The 18,199-nt window shown below is 35.5% G+C and overlaps 2 protein-coding genes across 2 annotated transcripts; both read right to left on the bottom strand.

Moving 5' to 3' along the window:
- Nucleotides 1–3,784: 3,784 nt before the first annotated feature.
- LOC127903097 (uncharacterized) lies at nucleotides 3,785–6,658 on the bottom strand. The gene is made up of 4 exons (XM_052443759.1): nucleotides 6,034–6,658; nucleotides 5,053–5,759; nucleotides 4,736–4,964; nucleotides 3,785–4,572 (listed from the first exon to the last, which is right to left on the bottom strand). The coding sequence occupies exons 1-4, from the start codon at nucleotides 6,656–6,658 to the stop codon at nucleotides 3,785–3,787; spliced, it is 2,349 nt and encodes a 782-aa protein (XP_052299719.1).
- A 3,585-nt stretch (nucleotides 6,659–10,243) lies between these two features.
- LOC102628058 (probable DNA helicase MCM8) lies at nucleotides 10,244–17,752 on the bottom strand. The gene is made up of 17 exons (XM_015531084.3): nucleotides 17,480–17,752; nucleotides 17,256–17,396; nucleotides 16,780–16,894; nucleotides 16,476–16,698; nucleotides 16,185–16,348; nucleotides 15,345–15,608; nucleotides 14,749–14,844; nucleotides 14,431–14,583; nucleotides 13,835–13,905; nucleotides 13,627–13,745; nucleotides 13,096–13,225; nucleotides 12,693–12,744; nucleotides 12,431–12,587; nucleotides 12,161–12,335; nucleotides 11,308–11,478; nucleotides 11,104–11,217; nucleotides 10,244–10,715 (listed from the first exon to the last, which is right to left on the bottom strand). The coding sequence occupies exons 1-17, from the start codon at nucleotides 17,654–17,656 to the stop codon at nucleotides 10,662–10,664; spliced, it is 2,376 nt and encodes a 791-aa protein (XP_015386570.1). The 5' UTR covers nucleotides 17,657–17,752; the 3' UTR covers nucleotides 10,244–10,661.
- Between the last annotated feature and the right edge of the window lie 447 nt (nucleotides 17,753–18,199).

Genomic DNA, 18,199 nt, shown 5'->3' with positions numbered 1-18,199 from the left:
CTTCTTCACGTGCTCCGCATGTGTTAGATTTGGGGTGTTACAATTGTAGTATCAGAGCAACTAGGTTAGGATTCTGTAGACTTTCTTTTACGGTTTAATTAGATTGTCTAATTAAATCGATTACATTTATTTTGTGGACATGAAGAAGGACAATATGGGTATGAAAAGTGTCAAGAATAAGAGATGAACAGAAATTGACAGGACCGAACAATTTATCTTAGTAGGAGTTCTTGTCAAAGATCTTAGTTATACTACTTTTTCCTGAAAGGGTTACGTCCTAACATTAAAGGGCGATTGATCATCCTTAAGATTAACAATTATGCCGATTTGGTGGATCGATCAATTCTTGAAACTCAAGTTACAAGAGATCAGAGAAATAAGAAGAATCGACAAGGTGGACCGCAAAATGAAAGTTCTTATAGGCAGGGCCCTCAATTGTAACACCCCAAATCTAACACATGCGGAGCACGTGAAGAAGGAGGTTACTCACAAATCATAATCTTTATTCATAAATTTCAGACTGAAATACCTCCAATTCTTATTCAAATAAATCCACAAATTCAAAACGTCTAATACTAAATAATCTCTCCCGATGACATAAAAATAATAACAAAAGTCTCAAACTCCAAATTACACGTTCATAATAGAAATAACTAAATAGAAACACGAGTCTATTCCTCCTCTTATTCGAATAGCAACGGAAACAGAAAATTACTAACTCCAAAGCTAAGCGCCCCTCTCAAAGAAACTTAATCTGCAAAAAGTAATGACGAGGGGTGAGCCGTCAACTCGGTAAGTAAAGCCATTTCTAACATACTTGGCCTATCGATACAAAAAAATATTGCAAGCCTTCTTTTGTTTAAAACATATATCATAATCTATAAATTTCATAAAACGATATATCACGATAACATAACATAAATTCTTAATAATTCAGAGTATTCAAAAACATATTTACTTTCGAAGCAAATCATATAATACGTATACAGAAAACAAAAGGTTAGCTCTTGTCACATAGTGTCACTTGTAGTCCCAGTGACCCAGCCAGAAACAGAATCAGAATATCGTGTGCACACTCAAACAGAAACCCAGTACTGGTCCAGACAGATATATCGTATATTACGATCAGAATCAGAATAACTATGGACAATGAGCCAAAACATTAAGAATCTCATACAATCATCAATAATTGAAATCAAACATAAGTACAAAACATTCGTATCAGTTTCATAAAAGTTCATATCAATAATTTAGGCTTGCATAACATTTTAAAGATAACATCATAAAAGGTTGTCATGTCATAAAATCATTTACATATTAAAAAGCATTTATAAAATACTTTGTTAAAAACAATTTAGGTTTGAAAACATTTACATAAAACTAATTTTGTTATCAAAATCAATTAATCCTTTAAGTAGTATCAAAACATTTATACTTATAATAATAATATCAAAATACTTATACATATCCAGTACATTAGGAATGAAGTTACTTACCTCGACAAATGAATTTGAATTAACACACCTCTAAACTTCTAAGAGTCTCAATCACCTTCAATACCTTAAACAAATACAAGATATGACAATTAATAACTTATTCTAAGAATCTGATTTTCTAATTCATACCCGTACAGGTCTGATTCTCAGAATTTTAACTCTTAATCTAAAACTCAGAATAATATAATATTCTATGGAACTATTCTGGACATCCATGAGTACCCCATGTAAAATTTACAAGAGGATCCGATATCAAAAACATTTTAAAAACTATTTACTTCTCAGCAAATTCGAAACTGTTTTCACATAATCTAAACTAAACAGAACGGGTTCCGTGATTTTTATAAAATAAAATACTAATCAGAAAATTATGACATTAAAACTAGGAATCCTAGACACATATATTAACATACATATAAACTTTCAGAATTTTCCGAGTTCATTTGGTGGTACAAATAGTCTTGTGAATCCGATCACAATGCTGGAATCGTAGTTTTCCAGTGCAGTGGTTTCTATTTCGAAAATACATATAAAATTGAAAACGAAGTCGAATTTAATGAAATAAAATTTAATCAAGAAGCCTTACATGTCTAGTTTCCAGAAATATAAATTTTATATGAAAATTCGTTCAGAAAATATAGGTTTAAATTCGAGATACTCATGCTGTCCAGAATTATCTTATGCTTAATACGTCAATGATTGATTAACTAAACTCATAATAAATCAAAACCCTAAACAACGCCTAAATACATTTTAAATCTTGCATTATGATCTACAACCATCTAGAATCGTGCCAATATAAATCCTAGCTAGATAGAGTGATTAGAAATCTGTTGAGAACAGAGAGAATAACTTACCGGTCGCTTTGATTCTCTTCTAAACAAAGGTTTGAATCCTAAGATTTGGGTAGGAGCGTAAAGAGCAGCAGAAAAGAAGAATAAACGTTGTGAACTTAGGGTTATGGAAGGGGAAAAAATATGCATTTATAGGGAATCTAAGAAACCCTATTTAATTAGTACCCCTTTCTTAATAAGGGTTATAGGCCACCCATAATTCTCAATGAAAGCCCAATTTCCATAATTTAATATGTATGAGAATTTGTGGCGTTACAATTTATCCCCTCCTAACAAAAATTTCGTCCTCGAAATTAAAAGGTTACTTTATGCATGGAAGAGTTGAGGATACTTCTTCAACATTTATGCTTCTCGCTCCCATATGGCTTCCTCAATAGAATGATTCATCCATCGTACCTTCACTAGGGGAATAACTCTATTCCTTAATACTTGTTCGTTTCGATCAACAATCTCAATAGGCTGTTCCTCATACGACATGTCTTCATTTATCTGAATCGATTGATAGTCTAGCACATGTAAAGGGTCCGCAATGTACTTTCTTAACACAGACACATGAAATACGTTGTGAAGCCTAGACAGACTTGGTGGTAAAGCTATGCGATAGGCCACCAGACTAATTCTCCCTAAAATCTCAAATGGTCCAATAAATCTAGGGCTAAGCTTCCCTTTCTTCCCGAACCGAAACACCCCTTTCCATGGCGATACTTTCAAGAAAACAAAATCTCCTTTTTCAAATTCCAACTCACGTCTACGACGATCTGCATAACTCTTCTGTCTACTCTGAGCTATTTGAAGATGTCCTCTAATCAACTTGATTTTATCAACAGTAATCTATATTAATTCTGAACCCAAAAGTTTTCTTTCACCAACTTCATCCCAGCAGATTGGGGACCTACACTTTCTTCCATATAATGCCTCAAATGGTGCCATGCCAATACTCGAATGGAAGCTATTGTTATAAGCAAATTCGATCAACATTAGGTGCTGTTCCCAACCACCACTCAAGTCTAGTACGCAAGCTCGAAGCATATCCTCAAGGGTTTGAATAGTCCTTTCGGATTGTCCATCTGTCTGTGGATGGAAAGCAGTGCTAAATCTCAATTTCGTCCCCAACTCTTTATGTAAGCTAGCCCAAAATCTTGAAGTGAATAATAGATCTCTATCAGACATTATTGACATTGGAACTCCATGAAGCCTTACTATCTCCTTAATGAACAACTTAGCTAGTTGCCCTACATTGTCTGTACTCTTCCTTGCCAAGAAATGAGCTGATTTCGTCAATCGATTAACAATTACCCAAATGCAATCACATCCCCTTCTAGAACGAGGTAATCCAGAGACGAAATCCATTGTTATGTGTTCCCATTTCCACTGAGGAATAGGAAGCGTTTGTAAAGTTCCTGCTGGTCTTTGATGTTCAATCTTTACTTGTTGTCAGACTAAACACCGAGACACAAAAGCAGCAATATCTCTCTTCATATTTCTCCACCAAAAACTTTGCTTTAAATCACGATACATCTTAGTACTACCAGGATGCATACTGTAAGATGATTCATGCGCTTCTCTTAAGATCTCTACCTTCAACTCTTCCTCTGCTGGCACGCATAGTCTTTGCCCCCACCATAATGCATCTCCATTATCAAGTCTAAATCTGGGCTTATGTCTTTTGCTCACATCTTCACGGATTTTATTGAGTTCTATGTCGTTCTTCTGAGCTACCTTAACTTTATCAATTAGAGTGGGTTGGACTATTAAATTGGCTAACAAGTCTGCTTGCCCATGAGCAACTACCTCAATCCCACATCTCCTCAAGTCCTTTACCAAAGGTGATTGCATGGTGATAAGATGAGCCATGCAACCAGATGATTTCCTACTCAAGGCATCTGCTACCACGTTTGCCTTACCTGGATGGTAATTAATAGAACAATCAAAATCATTTACCAACTCCAACCATCTTCTCTGCCTCAAATCCAATTCCCTTTGAGTAAACAAGTACTTCAAACTCTTATGATCGGTGAAGATCTCAAGAGTCTCCCCATACAAATAGTGTCTCCAAATTTTTAGAGCAAACACTATAACAGCCAATTCCAAATCGTGAGTTAGATAGTTTTGTTCATGATTCTTTAGCTGTCTAAAAGCATATGCTATAACCTTACCATGCTGCATTAAAACGCAACCCAAACCTTTTCTAGAAGCATCACTGTAAATCACAAAACCTCCACCTTCAGACAGAAGAGTTAAAATGAGGGCAGTTGCCAAATGACTCTTGAGCTCTTGAAAGCTCTTTTCAATGCCTCATCCCAATTGAACTTCACATTCTTCTTAGTCAAATTAGCAATGGTGCTGCTATGCTAGAAAATCCTTTGACAAAACACCTATAATAACCTGCCAATCCTAAGAAACTCCTTACTTCAGTCACACTAGAAGGCCTTTCCCAATTCACAATTACCTCCACTTTGGCTGGATCTGCTGAAATATCATCCTTCGTCACTATATGTCCCAAAAATATCACACGATCAAGCCAAAACTCACATTTCTTAAATTTTCCATACAACTTCTTCTCCCACAATGTTTCTAATACAATCCTCAGGTGCGTCTCACGCTCCTCCTTACTCTTAGAGTAAATCAATATGTCATCAATAAAAACGATGACAAACTGGTCAAGATAAAATTGGAAGATCTTATTTATCAAATCCATGAACGTTAGGAGCATTAGTTAATCCAAAAGGCATAACTAAGAACTCATAGTGTCCATAACGATTACGAATAGCTGTCTTCGATACATCCTCACTTCTTATTTTCAATTGATGGTAGCCAGATTGTAAATCAATTTTAGAGAATACCGCTGCACCTCGTAATTGATCAAAGAGGTCATCAATTCGAGGAAGAGGATATTTATTCTTGACAGTAACCATATTTAACTGCCGGTAATCAATACACAACCTCATTGAACCATCTTTCTTCTTTACGAACAAAACGGGAGCACCCCAAGGCGACACACTAGGACAGATGAAACCCTTATCTAGCAACTCTTGTAGTTGGACATTTAGTTCTTTTAACTCAATGGGTGCCATCCGATATGGCGCCCTGGATGTAGGTGTAGTACCGGGGACTAATTCTATAGTAAACTCAACCTCTCGATCTGGGGGTAGTCTAGGAAGATCTCCAGGAAATACATCAATAAACTCCCTTACAATAGGTATGTCTTCAAGACACACCCCATCGGGATGATCAGCAACTATATACACTAAAAATCTTTCACACTCATTCTTTAGCATTTTCTTTGCCTTAACCATAGAAATCAAAACTTTATGACTCTTATGATTCCCTTGAAAATGAAATTCTTCCTCGCCAGGTAGGCGAAAAATAATTTCCTTAGCAAAACAATCCATTGAAACATGGTAAGGTCCTAACCAATCCATCCCCAAAATCAAATCAAAATCGTGCATCTCTAAAGGTATGAGATCCACAAGAAATTCTCTATCACACAATCTGATCACACATGACTTATAGACATGATCTATTAATTGGCAATCTCCCATAGGAGTACTAATTATCACGTGAACATCCAGTGGTGTGATAGGCACATTAGCATAACGGGCAAACACACAAGATACAAATGAATGTGTAGCACCAGGATAAAAAAAGAACTTTGGCTTCTTTAGAGAATAAGGACAATGTACCTGATACTACATCATTGGACACCTCAGTATCTTTTTCTGTTAATGCAAAAACATGCCCTTGCACCCTCGGTTTCTTCCTCTGCCCTTCGTTAGTCGGAGTATTTGTAGTCTCACTACGTCTCTTTGGGCAATCCATAATCCTATGCTCAGATTCTCCACAAGCAAAACAAGCTCTAGTTTTCCAATTGCATTCACCAGGGTGCCTCCTTTCACAATGTCGACAAATGGGGTAGTTCCTCCGAGCGGTGTCATCAAGAACACCCTTGTTATCCCATTTGTTACCTCCACCATTATACTTCTGGGAGTGAGGACCCTGCCTATAAGAACTTCCATTTTGCAGTCCACCTTGTCGATTCTTCTTATTTCTCTGATCTCTTGTAACTTGAGCTTTAAGAATATCCTTCTCCGCAAGAATTGCTCGATCCACCAAATCGGCATAATTATTAATCTTAAGGATGGTCAATCGCCCTTTAATGTTAGGACGTAACCCTTCCAGGAACTTTCTACACTTACTACCCTCATTAGCAACCAAGGTAGGAGCAAAACGAGAGAGGGCAATAAATTGTTCCTCATACTCCGCAACAAACTTAGTTCCTTGAGTCAACCTTAGGAAATCAACCTCCATCTAATGTCGAACTCGTTCAGGAAAATATTTTTCATGACAAGCCTTTAGAAATAACTCCCAAGTAATGGGTGCATCTTGCAAGCCAGCCCTTAAAAGACGAGATTTGGCATCCCACCAGTGGTCTGCCTCACCCTGAAGGACAAATGAGGCCAATATTACCCTTTGATCATCATTACAACCCATAGCCACAAATATCTTCTCCATTTGTTTTAGCCATGCCTCTGCAACCATGGGATCGACAGTCCCCTGAAAGGTAGGTGGTCCCAATTTCTTAAATCGTTCTAAGTTCACCATAGCTCCATGATCTCTTACGCCACCTTGCCTTTCAATTGGCACATTCTCTTGTGCCCCAACTCTACCTCTAGCCATATCTTGAATTAACTTACTTTGTTGTTCCATCAATCTAACCATTGCGCGCATTATAGGATTTCCTTCGTTAGCCATCTCGCGCAAGGTTGGGTCAGTGTCGTCAGCGATACCTAAAACATCTCTCGAGCTAGAGGCATGCCTAATACCTCCCCTACGTGACATCTTTTGACTATAACACGGAGAATAAATAAATAAATAAAAAGGGTAAATAATTCATAGCTAAAAGTCGTGCAAGCGCACAGAGTACTGAATAAGTAGTATAACTAAAAAAATTTGTTATTGTAAACAAGAGCAAAAAGTAGTATAACTAAGATCTTTGACAAGAACTCCTCCTAAGATAAATTGTTCGGTCCTGTCAATTTCTGTCCATCCCTTATTCTTAACACTTTTTATACCCATATTGTCCTTCTTCATGTCTACAAAACAAATGTAATCGATTTAATTAGACAATCTAATTAAACCGTAAAAGAAAGTCTACAGAATCCTAACCTAGTTGCTCTGATACCACAATTGTAACACCCCAAATCTAGCACATGCGGAGCACGTGAAGAAGGAGGTTACTCACAAATCATAATCTTTATTCATAAGTTTCAGACTGAAATACCTCCAATTCTTATTCAAATAAATCCACAAATTCAAAACGTCTAATACTAAATAATCTCTCCCGATGACATAAAAATAATAACAAAAGTCTCAAACTCCAAATTACACGTTCATAATAGAAATAACTAAATAGAAACACGAGTCTATTCCTCCTCTTATTCGAATAGCAACGGAAACAGAAAATTACTAACTCCAAAGCTAAGCGCCCCTCTCAAAGAAACTTAATCTGCAAAAAGTAATGACGAGGGGTGAGCCGTCAACTCGGTAAGTAAAGCCATTTCTAACATACTTGGCCTATCGATACAAAAAAATATTGCAAGCCTTCTTTTGTTTAAAACATATATCATAATCTATAAATTTCATAAAACGATATATCACGATAACATAACATAAATTCTTAATAATTCAGAGTATTCAAAAACATATTTACTTTCGAAGCAAATCATATAATACATATACAGAAAACAAAATGTTAGCTCTTGTCACATAGTGTCACTTGTAGTCCCAGTGACCCAGCCAGAAACAGAATCAGAATATCGTGTGCACACTCAAACAGAAACCCAGTACTGGTCCAGACAAATATATCGTATATTACGATCAGAATCAGAATAACTATGGACAATGAGCCAAAACATTAAGAATCTCATACAATCATCAATAATTGAAATCAAACATAAGTACAAAACATTCGTATCAGTTTCATAAAAGTTCATATCAATAATTTAGGCTTGCATAACATTTTAAAGATAACATCATAAAAGGTTGTCATGTCATAAAATCATTTACATATTAAAAAGCATTTATAAAATACTTTGTTAAAAACAATTTAGGTTTGAAAACATTTACATAAAACTAATTTTGTTATCAAAATCAATTAATCCTTTAAATAGTATCAAAACATTTATACTTATAATAATAATATCAAAATACTTATACATATCCAGTACATTAGGAATGAAGTTACTTACCTCGACAAATGAATTTGAATTAACACACCTCTAAACTTCTAAGAGTCTCAATCACCTTCAATACCTTAAACAAATACAAGATATGACAATTAATAACTTATTCTAAGAATCTGATTTTCTAATTCATACCTGTACAGGTCTGATTCTCAGAATTTTAACTCTTAATCTAAAACTCAGAATAATATAATATTCTATGGAACTATTCTGGACATCCATGAGTACCCCATGTAAAATTTACAAGAGGATCCGATATCAAAAACATTTTAAAAACTATTTACTTCTCAGCAAATTCGAAACTGTTTTCACATAATCTAAACTAAATAGAACGGGTTCCGTGATTTTTATAAAGTAAAATACTAATCAGAAAATTATGACATTAAAACTGGGAATCCTAGACACATATATTAACATACATATAAACTTTCAGAATTTTCCGAGTTCATTTGGTGGTACAAATAGTCTTGTGAATCCGATCACAATGCTGGAATCGTAGTTTTCCAGTGCAGTGGTTTCTATTTCGAAAATACATATAAAATTGAAAACGAAGTTGAATTTAATGAAATAAAATTTAATCAAGAAGCCTTACATGTCTAGTTTCCAGAAATATAAATTTTATAAGAAAATTCATTCAAAAAATATAAGTTTAAATTCGAGATAGTCATGCTATCCAGAATTATCTTGTGCTTAATACGTCAATGATTGATTAACTAAACTCATAATAAATCAAAACCCTAAACAACGCCTAAATACATTCTAAATCTTGCATTATGATCTACAACCATCTAGAATCGTGCCAATATAAACCCTAGCTAGATAGAGTGATTAGAAATCTGTTGAGAACAGGGAGAATAACTTACCTGTCGCTTTGATTCTCTCCTAAACAAAAGTTTGAATCCTAAGATTTAGGTAGGAGCGTAAAGAGCAACAGAGAAGAAGAATAAACGTTGTGAACTTAAGATTATGGAAGGGGAAAAAGTATGCATTTATAAGGAATCTAAGAAACCCTATTTAATTAGTACCCCTTTCTTAATAAGGGTTATTGGCCACCCATAATTCTCAATGAAAGTCCAATTTCCATAATTTAATATGTATGGGAATTTGTAGCGCCCATACACCCCAAAACGCGTCTTGCCAATTAAGGTGTGGATCACCCCTTATAAACCCAGCATCTTTCACGTGCTTTGCCGATGTGGGATTCGCCTAGGATGTTACATACACCCCACCTTGGGGACTCAGCGTCTTCGCTGAGGTTTGCCCCACCATCGCTCAAGAGGACACGCGGAGCTGCTCTGATACCATAATGTCATGACCCAACCCATACCTGGCAAGATATTGTCCGCTTTGGGCCTTAACAAGGCCCGCACGGATTTGTTCTTGGGGCGCCCATGCACCCCAAAACGCGTCTTGCCAATTAAGGTGTGGATCACCCCTTATAAACCCAGCATCTCTCCCGTGCTTTGCCGATGTGGGATTCGCCTAGGGTGTTACAAAAGGTGTGATGTATTAACACAGAATTTGATTCGCCCCACCGCTGAAACCAAATTAAGGGCCATTGGATACTGGCTTACATATGGGTAAGGGCTGCCTTCTTTGGGAAAGCTTTAGAAATTGTAGCTGGCATGGAAGAGCATGAAATACTGCCAAATAAAACGAAGTATAAAAAGATCTATATGGAAATGCATTCACAGATGTTTACAAGAAAGCATGCCTCACAGGCCAAGCACGACAGAAGGAAAGAGAGAAAGAAAGCAGCTGAGGCTTCCAAGTTTTGCTTGGGTCTGCCCAACTAACCATTAAAAATATAAAATTCCAGAGGAATAGCTATTACCACCCAAGTGTTTTGCTTCGTTCAATTCTGACTCCTTTTATATGCACATGACATAGATCGTCTCTTGCAAATATTTACAGTTGAAAAATACATGAGGGCTCAAAATAAGTCAGCAAATCCATGTTTTGGCAGAAGGTAAACTACACTAATCATACGTCGAAAGCATGTATTGAAACTTCTGAAGACAGCTAGAAAGATAAACAAAAAGTTAACCTGCCTTTTATGCCGCTCAACTTCAGCATCTTGATCTAGAAGATGGTTGACTCCGTGAGTAAGATGATGACAGCACCTGCAATAGAAAGCATCATCTATGGTGAATATTAAAAATTAGTAAGTTAGAAGTTAAGATAAAAGATCCATTGTCGAGCAATATATACATGAACGTTAAGTAATCTGGGATATAACTAAGCTAAAAGATCAGCTGGCCAAAGGTGCCAGAACGGTGGATTCCCATATTCAGTTGGCTATAATATTTCCATATAAAATGAACCAAAAAAAAAAGGTAAAAGGAAAAAAGATACCGTTGGGGAAAACGCTACCATTGAGGAAATTCTTTCTCCTATTGGCTTAAATTCAATATATTTCCTTTATTTATTGATATTTGTAATCATTTTTCATTCTCTGATGGAATGTCTAGTTATTTGTTAGGAGCTGCGGAGACGACAATATTACAATACCTGATATGTCTTTGGCCCTTTCTTTAGTAGAAAACCAGCAGTGTTTAAGTTATCCACAAATATATCGATATCAGGAACTCTTAGGCCAATCCTATCAGCCAAACTGTATATTTCCTGCAGTAAAGCAAGTACCTACATGGATGACTTCATATTGATGGGGCAAAACTTATTTCTAGAAATGCCAGAAAAAGAATGGGTGCATACAGAAATAGAAAAGCTGTCTTTCTGCAGCAACTCTGATTGCTTATTGAGGGCACTTAAAAACCGTTTTGCTTCTTTCTGTTGACTCATTCCCCCACTTCGACCAAAATCCACAGAACCATGCTCGTCAACGTACTTATCATACAAGGATTCTCTCATTATTTCGACCACCTCCTGCGAATAGATGCTCAAATAAAATAATAGAAGAGTCAAAAGCTTTACTTTTTTTCACTTAATGAAATTCTAGGTATGGTGAATTGTTTAGCTGAAGACTTCAAATAAGTACTTGTTATCTGCAGATTTCAAGTAAGATTGTAGTTGTCAAATTCAAACATGTTCTAGGATTGCGTCACACCTAAAAGTGCAGAACAAAAGCAGTTAACTTGATCTGAAGAATGATCTACTGGATGATGGAGCTCACCTTATGATAAGCGACATTACCACATGACATTGTCTGTTAATCCATAACCTAAACACTATTTACAGAGAGTCACAAAATTCTGCCTTGTCTACAGGTGCTCATCCTATGGTGAGCGCTTATGCTCACTAGATCATCTTCTAATTTAATCTTACCATTTTTATCCTCAATTTCACCTAAATTTCGCTGTATATCTAATTTGTTTTAAGAAGCTTTGGTTTTAAATTTGATACAGAAGATTCTATGATCATTTCTCAAATGATTATTGGAGATCCTAGTATTTTATAGTTCACAAAGTACTTAAGCGTCCCCTGTAAGTTTGCTAAAAAGCTAATTTAGATTTCAATCCACAGATTTAAATTTTTATGAGAAGTACATTCAAATGACCATTCAGCTAGAACAGACGTTGCTAGACCATTTTCTAGTCAGATAACTCACCAAAGCATTTTCAGCTGTTATTTCTTCTCTCAAATCTAGCCTTGCCCGGGCTTCTGCCAGTCTGACCAAACTCTCAAGCTGCCTTGCTGTTATTGGTGTACCGTCAGCTGACGTATTATGGTCTCTCAGTTTTAAGTAAAATTTCTGTAATATTTCAGCTGCCGGTTTGGTCATCCTGACACATGTAGATAAATTAAACTATTACTTGTGAAGATATTTCTATACATTTCAGGGTAGAGAATGCATGTAGAGATTTCATTAACAAGTCACCTCGGGAATACAAAAGTCCTTGCATAAGCAATATATTTGCGAAGAAGTGGAGCAGGTAATGGATGAAAATCACCATCCTTCTTTGGGTCAAGTCTCAACTTTGAAACGAGAGAACCACTTTTTACACTTAAATCTAACCCTCCAGTATTGTGATAGGCTGCATTTCACAAAGAAATAAGGCATATTTTGTAAACGCAACAATTCCAAATCAATTTGGAGTAATTCAATATCTAGAATATTTAGAAAGTTGAAAACACAGTACCTGTCCTTGGTTTTTTGACAGCTGACGAATGTTCTTGATATCCAGAATGAAGCTGCAAGAGAGACACCCAATCAATATTACACTGTGAATGTCAAAGATTACAAAAAGTTTGTGTGTGTTGTACCTGAAACACCCATATACATATAGAGTAATTTTTCAATAAGGGATCCGGATAAGTTAAAAGACAAAAAAAAACACACAATCCAATGCAGCGTATTTTGTCTTATAGTATATTAAAATCTGTATTTTTTTTATCTTTTATATTAAAGTAATGGAATGCTTACTAAAAGCGGACTCATATATTCATATGTGTGTGTAATGGCAAAATATCTAAACTTTAGACAGACTTCCTCGCCGATCAGTAGTATGTGCCAGTATAAAGTTTCCAGATTGAAGCACTTACTGACATGATGTGCTCTGAAACTCTCTTATCCAGTAGTTCATCAGGCTTATCAAGTAAAATGAAAACCAAATCGAATCGCGAGAGAAGAGCTGCACTCATTTTCAAATTTTCGTTCACTGTTTTTGCACGGCTGCAATTAGGAAATTCATATTGCGAATTATAACCTTTATATAAAATACCATGTAATTTAAAGGAAACCCCTATGACCATTCTTCTGCTATGTAACATGAGTTTCAATATGGGTCATGGATAGAGAATATTCAGAATAGAGCTCTTTCATTAAAGTCATTACAGACAAACGTTACTGGACATAGTGAACTGGAGAATTTGAATAATACAGTAGAAACATCAGAATAACAAAAAATAAGAATGGTTATATTTTCTCAGTTTCAAGTAACCCAGGAAAGGAATAATAATTTGCAGTGATATTAAAATGTATTATCATAGTTTTAGGCAAAACACTAAATACTTCCATTTTCACATAAAATATTCATCCATGAAAAATACTGAATAATAGTACTAAAAGATTACTTATAATGACCACCAACAGGGTTTGCTGCTGCCAAGACTGAAGTTCGTGCTGATAAACTTGCTACAAGTCCAGCCTTTGCTACAGAGACACACTGTTGTTCCATGGCTTCCAATAGGGCCTGAAGTAATTGCATTAAGGCAACAAAAGTAAATTCTAGCCTCAATACTTGGCGATATAAATAAAAAATGAAAAGCTGTCAGGACAAACCTGGTGTTCAGCAGACATTTTATCAAACTCATCAATACAGCATAATCCACTATCAGCAAGTACCATGGCACCTATTCAAAACTTAATTGTCACAAACATGGGTAAACTTTCAAATGGAATATTTTTATGATATTAGATACAAAGACATTATCATTTCCTCTGCAACACCATGTTTTAGTGACAGAGTTCATCCATTAAGAAGTTCAAAACCATCACATGAGCCTCCTGAGCCAAGTCAATTAGTGTTCTCACCAGTTCATTACAACCTTTGGCCACAAAACATCCAAAATCACAATACTTATATGAATTTTTCCAGTCCTTTACAAAGCCATCTAAAAACCAATGATATCAAAAGACTTCTAACAACAAAGGAATTCAGGTATCTAATTTTTATCCTATATCATATATCTAATTCTAGGAGTAATAAACTAGAAAATTTTGAAAGATGGGAAAGGGACTACTTTCATAATAGTCTTGTACTCCATTTTTCTTACAACTGTTGAATCCACTATGTTATTTTGCCAGATAGATTTAAGGTGACAAATAAAATAGCCAAAACATCACACAAGTTAAAAAACAAGCAAGTAAATGTCTACCAGCCTCAAACGCATAATCATTTGTCACTGAATCCTTCACTACAGCAACAGTGAGACCAGCCTTGGTCGTGGCATTACCACACACATATATGCCACGAGGAGAAACTGCAGCTGCTGCTTGTAGTAATTGGCTCTTACCTAGACCAGGATCACCTACCAAAAATGAAGACCAACAATGAACAAGTTTGTCCACCATATCAGAAACATGCTTATGCGGACTTTTGATGTTAAATTTTTATTATAACCATTTATAAGTGAGGCAAAACAGAAATCCAATTTTAACTTTTTAACAAAAGCAGCAGAAAAAATGAAGCATACCAACAACAATGACATGGATGTCTCCTCTGACAGGAACCTTGTTCTGATACATTGAATGTTTCCGTACACCACCAAAAAGTGCTAATGTTATTCCGGCTGTAAGTATTCAATAAAGTTACATAAACATACCATTCTAATAGTCAAATCTTGATATCTTGCTAGCAAAGGGTTTTTCAAAGTGCAAGCAGCAAAAGTAGGTAGTATACCATTGAACATATGGCTCACATCATGCTACTTGGCATCACAACCATTCCAAGAAAAATGGCAGATGTCGCCAGGCCATGCAATGACGAGAACAAGTAAATGAGAACAACTAAATTTCATATCTAAACTCGAATAATTCTCCAAAATGTTGATATTTTTGCTCATTTTAGCAATAATGCCCCTTCCTCAAAAGCTTGGACAAGGAGTTTTGGTTGGAGAATTTCACACTAGAAAGCAACACATTATATGTTTCCCAAAGGGGTAGAACATCATATTCATAGTCAAAAGATAATGTGCAAGTTATAAAATAGAAGAAATGATAGGTAGATAAATAAAACCAGTACCAGAAAAAGAGAGAACTAATGAGGAAAGACTGAACATATAACGTCTACCTTTAACAAGTTCATGCCCATATATAGATGGACATATAGATTGAACTATTTGCCGGAAGATATCAGAACCAGATTCCTCTGAGAATTTTACAATAAATTCCAAATCCCTAGGAGAAAACGAGAATAAATTAGCCTGTTCTGAAGCTCTAGCATTGCAATTAGAACCTTGCAAATCCTCAGTATCAGACTGTGACTTGGAATTTTTAACAGAAACAGCTTCCAGAAACAAGTAGTAGAATCCTTGACTTTTGCTTTTTGATTTACCTGAAAAATGATCAAATTTCGCTCACTATGATAGTTATGGGAAATAACTATAAGATATGCTATCTGTATATATGAACTATTTTAGCTTGAAGTACATATTGTTTAATATATTTCTGCATTTGGTAGAGTATGTACTTTGCCAGTAAGTATCCTAAGAAATCTCGACATTGAGAACCCCAACTGAAATCACATTAATCATGTAGTGAGACGATCATTGCATGACTTATTATTCTTTGTTACAAAATGAAATATTCATAACATTGCGGAAGCATCATTCTAACATGGCATAACACAGGCCTGTAGCATATCAGTTTTATGAATTTGCAGCATGATTCTACATGACATCCCTTCTAGGTGAACCATGCTGACTAAGATTATCACATATAGTACTTTATCAATGACCTTATCTAGCTGCCAAGGAAGTTAAAATGCACATAAAAGAGACACATAAATAGAGGTCGTGAAGATTTATGAAAATATGAGTATTGCATGCGGATATTGGCTATAACAAATTTTCAGGGTAGGATGAAGATGTAAACAATGTTTACAACTGTCAGAAAACCCTCTTCACTATACCTCCACCAATATCCATGTAATTGTTAATTACTCTTATGATTCCAGTAACAGTTACAACATCTCCAGGGATACACGCATCAACAAGATCTTCAGACAGTTCACATTCGACTGTACGTGGCACTCGGCCTTCTTCATGGTCCTGAGATTTTAGCAACTCCTGCAACCTGGGGAGGTAACATAAACAAAACAAGTTAAAACAATTAAACCCAAGAAGTTATGATGGAGAATGGCTTTGCACTTTAAATAAACTCACGAAACAACTGAATTTAAAGTTTGAATTAAGGTGCTTACCTTATTTTCTGAAAATCTATTTTCCTAGCAGAAGCACGAATTGGAGTAAATGTTTTGCTCTTGCACCCATGTAATGTGCAAACTAATGGCGGTGAAAATTTTCCCTCGGGAAAAATACGCAGAATTTCAGATTTACACTTTGAGCATTCAAAATCCATCCGTACAACCAAAGGCCTGACTGTGCCAGCTTTTACAACTGTACCGCGCACGGATACTAGCTTGTCTGTAATTTCACCAAATAATATGTGACCTACGACCTTCTCTTAACATAACAAAAGTCCGCAGAATTCAAATTTAAATTTACCAATATATGCTGCTTTCAAATTCTTCAAAGCAATCATAGATTCAGGATAATTGTATGGACGGATGTTTATCTTCATGCCATCCTCCAACTTGTTCTTGCATTGTATTAACAGAACCTGCTTCAACATGCAAGTAACTAATAGTTGTTTGGAAGTGATTTTGGCACCCAAAAAGAACTTTCAAATAAATAAATATACGATTTTTGTGATTTTCTAATTGTGTTTCATTGAGATAATAAACATAAGTAACTTTCAGAATTTACGTATAAAGCTCTTAAGATTTATTTTGAATAATTATTTGATAGTTACAGATTATAAAATAAATGTACAATGCACTTGAAGTACTTTTAAGAGAAGCACTTGAAAAGTACTTTTAAAAAAGCGCTCCAAAACCAAATGCGTTCTAAATATTCTAGCTCCACTAAAACTCAATCTAAAAAAAAAAAAAATAGAACCGTTCTGCTAAAAAAGCTTGTACCTTGTGAACTGCAGCACTCATACATGAGAGAGTCATTCGAGGTTTCTCTTCTAAAGTTTCAAAAAACAACTCAACATCACAAATTTTTCGAAATTTCTGAAAATCAAGCGACAAAATTAACACGCCTCCATCATCCTTCACCTGATCCGTATCAATTAACACAGCTAATTAATCAACAACAAAATTGACAATTAAAGAAAATTAGCTATTGATGATTTGTTGACCTGCAAAGCGAGATCTAGGCCTGGAGAAACGGAGAAGAAGCGAATGAGATCAAGGGTGAGGATCAACTTATCCTCGTCTATCGAGAGCTCGTTGTCGGCGAAGTATATGGCCAAGATGTTTTCGATTTCGCTTGTATCGGCCGTGCATTTCAAGCTATCTCCGTTAGTTACGTACATCTCGATCGAATGTTGACTCACCGAGTTGCCGGTTGCAGGGTGTTTGTGAAATTGCTCAAATTTTGCTTTTCGTTGTTTTGGCGGGAAAAATAAATTGCAAACAAGAGGCGTGTTCTGGAAGGTGGAGGGAGTGGTTTTCTAGTCATACACTTACGCGACCGGACCGGGCTTCGACCGGATCCGGTTTGGTCGGATTTTTAACTCTGGAAACAGAGTTTAACCTTGAGTTTGCCATGAATATTGTTGCTAGTCTTTCAGTCGTGGCTTTAAATATGGGATGGGATAATCACAAATTTTTATATAAATTAATGTGGCGTTAATTTATTGGTTGAATTAAATATCTCTTGCTACTAATTTTTTAGTCGTGGTTTTAAATATGGATCTAAGTACCCATATCTTAGAAGAGTAATAATATAATCACAAATTTTTGTATAAATTGATTTTGTACAAATTGATGTGCCGTTAATTTATTGGTTGAATTAAATATCTCTTGACCCACATGATTTATTTATATTATTTTATATTTGCATTCAGCTAATAAAT

The sequence above is a fragment of the Citrus sinensis genome, chromosome 6 (assembly GCF_022201045.2).
Source record: "Citrus sinensis cultivar Valencia sweet orange chromosome 6, DVS_A1.0, whole genome shotgun sequence".
In the NCBI taxonomy this organism is placed as follows: Eukaryota; Viridiplantae; Streptophyta; class Magnoliopsida; order Sapindales; family Rutaceae; genus Citrus; species Citrus sinensis.
The sequence above is the reverse complement of the archived record's forward strand: the minus strand, read 5'-3'. Positions and strand labels throughout refer to the sequence as shown.

Excerpts from the sequence above, each read along its gene's own strand:
- LOC127903097 (XM_052443759.1), bottom strand. The coding sequence starts at position 6,658 with ATGGAGGTTGATTTCCTAAGGTTGACTCAAGGAACTAAGTTTGTTGCG. Across the intron at positions 5,760-6,033 it reads GTCCAATGATGTAGTATCAG|GACCTTACCATGTTTCAATG; the intron begins GTACATTGTCCT and ends TGGATTGGTTAG. Across the intron at positions 4,573-4,735 it reads GAGTTTCTTAGGATTGGCAG|GTGGAGGTTTTGTGATTTAC; the intron begins GTTATTATAGGT and ends TTCTGTCTGAAG.
- LOC102628058 (XM_015531084.3), bottom strand. The coding sequence starts at position 17,656 with ATGTACGTAACTAACGGAGATAGCTTGAAATGCACGGCCGATACAAGC. Across the intron at positions 14,584-14,748 it reads CATCCATGTCATTGTTGTTG|GTGATCCTGGTCTAGGTAAG; the intron begins GTATGCTTCATT and ends CATTTTTGGTAG. Across the intron at positions 10,716-11,103 it reads AAGGGCCAAAGACATATCAG|GTGCTGTCATCATCTTACTC; the intron begins GTATTGTAATAT and ends TTTCTATTGCAG.